At 40.3% G+C, this 8,642-nt stretch overlaps 1 protein-coding gene across 1 annotated transcript; it reads right to left on the bottom strand. All coding sequences in view use genetic code 11, as the record gives it.

The window, feature by feature from the left end:
- Positions 1–1,695: 1,695 nt before the first annotated feature.
- On the bottom strand, positions 1,696–2,640 carry EGR_08332 (hypothetical protein; the record flags this gene model as incomplete). Its single annotated transcript, XM_024497581.1, has 2 exons — positions 1,696–1,856; positions 2,244–2,640. The coding sequence occupies 2 exons, from the start codon at positions 2,638–2,640 to the stop codon at positions 1,696–1,698; spliced, it is 558 nt and encodes a 185-aa protein (XP_024348004.1).
- Positions 2,641–8,642: the final 6,002 nt, after the last annotated feature.

The following is an 8,642-nucleotide window of genomic DNA, read 5'->3' as shown; positions in this document are numbered from 1 at the left end:
AGGACACGTAGCGACCGTAATAGAGCGAAAAGCCCATTTTGGAACGAAGTACACATTGAGGGTGTGTGAGATTGTGCATAAATTTCCTGGTGCCAGATGCAGCCCTATTGTTTTGCATCAGCATTCAAAGAATGCTATAAATGTCGTACTTGTGGGTTATTCAATCCAGGAAAGTGCATTGAGCTTCCCTCTTGAAGTCAGCATGCATTAGTGATATACTTTCTTATCCTATCCAGACCCACAGATTGTTATGAAAATGAAGTGTGAAATGCCGTCAAGCCAATCCGAAGGGTGATGTGACCAACGAATCAGTACATTCACCATCCATATCAAATGTTTCGTTCTTCTAGCTGAATTCGTACAAAATCTCTCGTCTTAGGCGGCTTGGTTGATACAAGATGCACTCTCTTCTCGATCTTCAAAGAGCACTTACACTCTGTTTAGTTAGCTGGTTAATTCCGGGTGACAACAATATAACACACATGCTTTGTTATGTCAGCTTTTCCGTCGAGATCCCCAGTGAGGAAAAGCAGAACATCACCATAATGTTTCGCTTTATACATCCCCTTATTATTTTCGAATCTCTCTGTGTATTTAATGTGTAACATTTGGCATGATTAGCTGATCACATGAATAAAGTATTTGACTTTGTTTGTTTACTGCAAGTTGCGATTAAAGAGGCATTTATTTGAAGGTCAACCGATGTGCATTCACAATTCTTGCATCCTGTATTTACCCTCAAAATTGCATCTCCTAAAGCATTTTGCAGCCTGCAAAGCCGGTAGCTATCGTTTTCTTCTTTTTTAGCTTCAAAATAGGGAAGTGGACGTGATTCATGCCTCCCTTGCTTCAGAAAGGTAGTGTAAATTTCACCACCTTTTTCTCTTCCCTTCCAAATTAACTCCAAGACCCAACGGCCAAGTATAGTGAGAAAAGGCGGACGTTTACTACTGTGGAAAGCATTTATTCCCCGTTTAAAAGTTAAATTTATTTATTTTAGTCGCCTTTCTAACTTGCCGGCATTAAGGTGAGATTTTTGGGCTGAATTACAATCCCTCTTCTCATCTACTTCCACCTTTTTTCAAAGGACTGTCTTCCAAATCAGACTAACCGACTTCAAGAATTACTTCAACACAATACAAAAGTATCGCTTTGTGTAAAAGACCGTTTTGAAGCAACTGGAAATTGGTCTCTAGGAGATGCTCCCTAAATACAGTCTACAACTACTTGAATAAGCTCATCATTTCCTCTAAAGCAAAGAATCTGTGTTACAAGTAAAGTTGAATACCTCTTCTCCAAATTCAGAAGCATATTCTAGCTTAAAATTCACAACCTTCTGTATACACACGCATCCCTCAAAACATGTAAAGTTGGGCAGCATCACCTCCGACTCCTGGAAGTGAAGGAGTCGCCTCACAGCTCCCTTCGGTTGATAAAAGTTGGAATTTTGTAGAAATCCACACCAAATCTTAATCAATTTATTCAATTTTAAATGCAGAGTAATTTGGCAAATTAATCGACAAGGCTTTTTACACAAAGGGATCAGTCGAGATCTATACAAATGCCTGATGGATTAAGGAGTGGGAGGGGGGGAAAAATAGTTGCTGAATACGGCTTTTACAAAAATAAAGAGTGATGATAGGAGAAGGTGATGGAGGAGGGCGAGAGGGTGGAAGAGGAGGTCGAGACATCAGTTCAGCCTTTTGCACAGAACTGCTCCAAAAACCGACGAGTGCAGCCACGACAGCAGCATTCCGTGACAATGGTGTAAGGCTCGTAGCGAAGGTAAATGGAGCAAAAATCATCATGCTTTCTTCCTCGACTCTTCAACGGACTGTATAGCGGAGCTGGTCGACCTGATTGTTGTAAATGGTAGGAAACAGGACTAATCATTAGTACAAGATGTTCCAGCCCTGATTGTTCATCTAGTTGGCCTTATGAGGTCAAACAAAACATGATCCGCCCCGTGAACTTTGAGGCAAATTAACCTTCCAAATTATTTTATTTGGTTCACCCTTGAAAAATTCTTATTGAAAGAGGAGTTTTTGTTTTGTCACAAACACGCAGAAAGCACGAATATTTGCCCACATACTCAGCAAAAAATGAATAAAGGACATTTTTTTTAAGTCAGGAAACCGAGAATGTGAGTGATGTGTGCAAAAAACTTGTGTTTAAGCTTAAGCTCTAAAACATATCCCCAGTGCCGGTAATCGCCGTTTGCATATTGGTGGCAGACTCCTAACCCGGGTCACTTTTCAACTTTATTTTGGCGAAATCGCAGTTCTTACCCAATCGAAGACCTCGCTTGATACGCGGACCCCGTTCGTAGGGCGAATACGTCCCTCTATCTCCGCATTGCATTTTGAGGTTGACAATCAACTGATAGCCGCACATGATTCGTCGTGGATCGGAGACATTGTTGCGTTTATCCATCTCAAAACTAGGAACCAATATTGTTTTCTGGTCTACATAATTCACACCGCTCTCGAGATCGCTTGGCAGAGGTGAGGAATTCACTAGTGAAAGGGTCATTAACATCGCAAGAATGAGTAGATGCGGGGAAGCGGGGTTGGTGGTAACCGTCGAATGGGGAAAGATGGTGGGTGGGTCAGCCACGGATGGGTGGAAGGGACTGTGCATTCTCGAAGACAGGAACCTCGGTCAAGTAAGGGCTCCAGCACCCTCGGTTCGTGGTGAAGCGGTGGCTTTATAGTGGCGACGAATTTACCTTCAATCCACTCGCAGCCAATCACCTCGGACTGGGTCGTAAAGTGCGTGCGTGGCGGCGTTCTCGCCTTCGTACGTGCGTGTGCCTTCCTTATGCCTGCAATACTTCACACGATGTCGCGATGAAATGGCAACGAAACGGTGACCCCTTTCAAGGAAAAGCTAAACATTTCATTTCCACCTTTTCCGTTGAAAAGAACCTTGCACTGGTTCGAATCAAACCGTATACAGAAACAGGGTTAAATTCGGTAATGGACAATTAAAAATGACTAAAAATGCATTGCTTAAGCTGGAAAATGGAAAAATGAAAAAAAAGGCACTAAAAGATTTTGTCTGTATAGAATCTTGTCGCAAATCCACCCATCCATACTCAATTGTCGGCTTTGATGATTTCTCATTTGAATGTTAAAATGACATAAAATTGATTTAAAATGTAGACTTGTGGCGTGCCAATTCGGGAGTTAAAAAGCTTTTTTGAACACATCAGGCGACGACGGTAGTCCGTGCAGTTTTCAGTATGGTTTGATAAAATGACTTGCAGCTTCTCAAGGCATGCAAAATGCATGCAATGGTTAATATGCCTGCATTACAAAGCGTAGGTGGATCCTTTGGCGTTTTCTCAGCAATTTCCCCTTATTTTGGACCCTTTCATCACGGGATGACAGTTGAATCTGGTGGATGACACTTGAGCCCGTTTGTTATACGAGGCGGGGTTACCTCGCATTTGGAGAATTCGCGACGGGCGGTTTCAGAAAGTACCGTCTGGTTATGGTTTAGCTGATGTGATGTTAACAAACAAGGACAGATGTAACACGGCGAAGAAACTCTCCTATTTTTAAATTGAGTAAAGCTTTTGGCACTTTAATTCGAGACTAGGGTTTCAGGCGTGATGAAACGATTTGATGACAATTGACGAATTTTATGGAGGTTGCTATGCAAGCGCACTGACAGCAGGCGACACTGAAATAGAGAGGCTACCAACTTGTTGTTCCTCATTTAATTTACTTGCGTCACAAAATCCACCGAGTGTTTAATAATGTTTACCAACTGGCTGATGACTTGTGATGCGGAAATGGCTATTGCGTTGCGACGTCCATATGGCAAACGAACACGTCGTTGATTATTTCCAGGCGATTTGCCACCGGGACTACTCGCCCCACTCTTCTGCGAGAGGCGCCACTCCGTCTTCGGAAGACTGGGTCAGCTTTCCGGATGAAATTATTCTCTTACCGAAGACCGAACAACAGTCACGGATGATTTTCATCTTTCCTTACCACGATTATGTACTCACAGAACTAACAGTTGAGAAGTCAAAGTGGAAAGAAATGAAGGTGACTAGAGCGACAAAATATGGTGCATGAATGTGCTTCGCAGCAAACTTGTGTCCCCTTCTCAACCACATTTTTACACAATTTTCCGTCTATTTTAGTATAAAAGCTGCAATCTTCTTTCAGCAAACCAAAATGAGTGATTTATCGTCATTTTGACAGACAACTGTGGATAAAATCCCAAAATTTCCTGTTAAAAATATATTACGGATTTGTAGTTATTAATTATTTTTCCAGCATAAAAGTTTGTTAACCAGTTCAAAGTCAATCAAATCGGATATAACTTCTTTCCCGAAAATAAGGTGTTTCTTTTACGGCGAAAAAAAAAAATTTGCATCCACCAAGTGTCTGATAATTGACACAGTAAAGGATGGGAACTGGGTTGCGAACAATCGTCATGACAATGGAGGTTGACACATATTCGCTAATTTTAATAGCAAGATGTTGAGGAAGAAGTTGATTTTTTGCATAAAGTCAAACAGTAAAGTAAACAATGGAATGCAGGCAAGGTGCCTCATTCGTCCCGGTAAATTTGTCTGAGATCGAGACCGCTTGGGGGATACAAACACAAACCGCTTGTTAAAATTAACACTGGCAAGTAAAAAGGGGCCGACAAAAAAGGAAAGTCATACGTATATTATTGCATTTTGAAAAGTGTCCGCAAAAAAAATTGCATGGTTGCTTTCGACGGAAGAGACAGGACGAGATTTCAAACTAAACTTGCCCTCCACAAATCGACACTGTAAACACGAGTCTGACGACGTATGCCAGAAGCAGAAGGAGAAGTGCTGCCTTTTATGCTGCCCAACAGCCAAGGTACTTAAAATGGCTTGCTTGTATCATTAAGTAAAAATAGGAAATTCTCAAGGGAAATGCATATGCAACTCCGGGAAATCAAACCCATTGAACTTTTGGGGTGAAATTTATTAATTGATAATTCAACGGAGTAAGATTCAAAAAAGGAGATTCTTTGTTTACGGGTTAAAAAAGTGGAAACATAAAATGATATAAACCTTATTTACCAAGGATTTTTCTCCTTTTAAGGCTCAAAAAGAACATTTTAAATTTTTAGTCGTCAGGTACTGCTAGTTTAAATTTTTCCTTATTTAAAGTGCAGTCTAGGAGCGGAATCATGTTTAGCAGGTTTAAGAGAATGAAAATCTTCTTACGGGCTGATGAGGAGTGAAGAAGAAGAAGAAGGAGAACAAGTGAAATCCCTTTCGCACATAGGACTTTGCAAGCGACGGTGACTGAGCGGGGTCTCCACCAGACCACTCACTGCTGACTAATTGATGGATTGGAAGCCTGTAACGCGATTAGCAACCGCGCTACGGCGGAGCCAATTGTTGTGGCGTGTGTCGTCATTGCCAGGCACACCACAGGTGGAAGCTGCAAGAGATTTTGCCAATTAGTTCAAGTGAGGTAAATAATACGCTTTTTGTGGCCTTGATGCTTAATAAACTTCCCTCGTCTGCAAAAATAGAAGAACTCTCAACTTCCTTCCCGTGCTTTAATTGAGAGAGGCTCATAAATCTTTTCGTGTAAATCAAAACAGAACAAAACTATCGTTAAACGGAGCATTTATTGAAGTTGGAAGCGCAAAGGGCAAAGTTGTTCCAGGAACAAAAGTGACGGAAGGCCAAGGCTAAACCTCAAGCTTGGGGTAGGGACGTTAATTAAGGTAAGGGCATATTCCGCATTCATAATATATAGTAATAATCATTTGCCACTTGTGGTAAATGCCTTATCAACAGGTTTGTGTAATAAAGACCTGCGAACAACAGATGGTCTGGCGATCTGTTGTGTTATGACTGTGGTTTGAGGCTGACCCGGAATTACGACATAATCACAAGTTGGTTGTGCATTTTTCCGCGAAAAAAAGTCCACATGAATATTTTAACGATCCGCAACAAAAGGAAAAAGCAGATACTGAAATGGATCCTCAACAGCCCCACATTTGTTCTTTAATAAGTGTGTCAGCAGTGTAGAACCCATTTTTTACAAGTATTAAAAACCCCTAAAATCGACTAAAATAAGTGAGAGAAGTTCAGGGGGTCATGATGCATGACCTGATGCAGCTAAATGAGAAAGAGAATGTGGTGGTTGTCCCGCCGTCGTAGACATGAAAATCCTTCTCCAGCAGCAATGCAATATAAGAGTTCGAAATGCCTAACAATTTAGCTACCGGAGTCACACAAATGTGATGCTCCCCTACTTTTACATTCGAGCCCGGCTTCACAAATGTGGCTTTTGTTCTCCGCCTATTTGTGCTGAGGTGGCACCAAATTTTGAGTATTAACTCGCAGCCGGATTGACTGAGTTTAAAACGCCAAGAAATGGATGCAAGGTGCTTTTGGTCAAAAGATAATAAGTCTTTTTCTAGCCGACGTCAAATTGGGTAGTTAAGAGTTGCAGGTGGTGCATCAGCAGTCAATGATTCTGCCAGTCATCTCACTGTCAGAGCTTATCATCATGTCACCAACAATACTGAGTGATATTTCCTCTTTATTTTCGTGCAGTTGATTTGAGGAGGGACCTAAATGATCCCTGAGTAAAGTATTATGGTTTTTGGAAGATATTTTAGCTTATACCCCAACCTCAGAGAGTGTCCCAAGTTATCCTTTCAAGAAAATTACCCTAGTTGGCATAACTCTGAATTACTTTGCCTAATTTGTGGTAGAATTTTCCAAATTTAAGAAAAAGACCAGTCAAAACTTGGTAATGTTATAAATAAAGCTTTAAGGAAAAAAGGTTTTTATGTCATGTTTTTCGGAAGATAAACAAAATAACTGCTTTTCCGGGGCAGTTTTTAGCTTTCAGTTTTGTCGTCCGAAAGCACCGCCATGCATCCAACTCCGCATCTTGAACCGAGTGAGAATTGCATAAAAAATGCCAAAAAGAGTCGAAAGCACTCAAAGGAAATTCATGGAATAATTTTAAGCTCATTTAGTCGATATGAATGTTAAAACAATAGGAGCCACATGCGTTGACCTGAACAGAGGCAAGTGGACAGCAGTTAGGCGTGTAACAAAGGCAAAAAATGTATTTCATTTAGTTGATTAAGTAAGAAGTGGACAGTTGCTCAAATTCTAAAAACTGAATGAGGGTAGAAGGTATCAGGCTGAAAATCTATTTTAAATTTGTTTACCAAAACATGCATGTTACAACCCGCAGGTGGCCAGATCAGCAAGAGGATCATGCGGCCGGGTGCAGTAATTATAATGTGCGACTAACAAAGTGGGCGAAATAAAAGGAGCAGCCAATGGAGATTTTTATTGAAGCAACCCAAGTACATATTCCATCAACACCAATGCTCAAAATTCCTACTATAGTTGATCCTGCGACATCAACCTGCCTCCTGAATACAAACCCATTATTTCAACAGGCACTTAATATATCATTTCAATGCATCCTCTTTGGTATTCATCAACGTCGATACAACCAAATTATCATTTTCGATGTGGAATTCATTGTTTTCTGCTTCAACCACAACAGACCTGACTTCTTGGTTGTAAAATTGGAATATATGCATTTTATAAGCAGAGGAAACTTTTTCTGCCTTTAATAAACAATCACAAATTTTTCTTAAAGAGGTCACAAAATAAACTAAAATTAAAAGACAAATTTCGCATATTTTTTTATCAACCATACAGAAGGCCAAAAGTCGTGTGCACCTCTTCAACCTTCCTGCATGCCAACCAGTGGCATTTTCGATTCAAAAAGAAGGAGGACCACACCCGTGACTGAAAATCGCAATGCAGGCTGGAAAAAGTACGGATGAATAAACCCAGCAATGTGCCCCAATTAGTACTTTTCTTCACGTGACAATAAAAAATAAAGTACAGCGCAATTTTCGCCACTTTCTTCAAATTTTCGCTGCACCGCTTCCACGAAACTGGAATACCGCTGCGGCGGGACAGAAAGTAGTCACTGAAGATTAGTTAAACCAACGAAACCTCTACAGGTAGCTAACCGTGGATTGGAAGATCTCCACTAACAAAAAGGGCTCTGTGAAAGCCATGCCCTTCTTTAGGTTATAGTTCTGCTCTAAATTTGCCTTTATTTACCCAAAAATAAAGCGATTTGAGTTTTGGTAATTATTTGGCAATTTACATAAATATATGTGCATTTACTTTTATTTTCCTCTTATATTAAAGTAACCAAAATACTTCAGATAAATTATTTGTACTAAATCTTTAGATACAACCTTGTAGTTTACAAGAAACCAAGTCTGTTGTTTCATGATCCAAACATTGGACAATTTTTTAGCCCAAAGAGACGGTAAAGCGTAAATTTTCCGAGAGATGGGCAATAACTTAAGATCAAAATTGTACAAATTAGTGTGCATAGGTTTAGCTGAATAAGCAACAATGACGTGTAAAATTATGGCAAGGCAGTGTTTTGGGTGGTGCTGGTGCCTTGTCTAAGAAGCACATTGCCTCACAACCATAAGGCAGTTGACTTATTATTTTTCATTCCTTTTGACATAAAATTAATAACTCCTTAAAAATGCTTTAATGTTTAAGCTTGACTGCAAAATATGAACCTGTCAAAAGTTAGGAATAAATGCGGCTCTAAAAGTCTGTC

This window comes from Echinococcus granulosus (genome assembly GCF_000524195.1).
Source record: "Echinococcus granulosus chromosome Unknown EG_S00103, whole genome shotgun sequence".
Taxonomy (NCBI): Eukaryota; Metazoa; Platyhelminthes; class Cestoda; order Cyclophyllidea; family Taeniidae; genus Echinococcus; species Echinococcus granulosus.
This window is presented reverse-complemented; position numbering and strand designations above follow the sequence as displayed.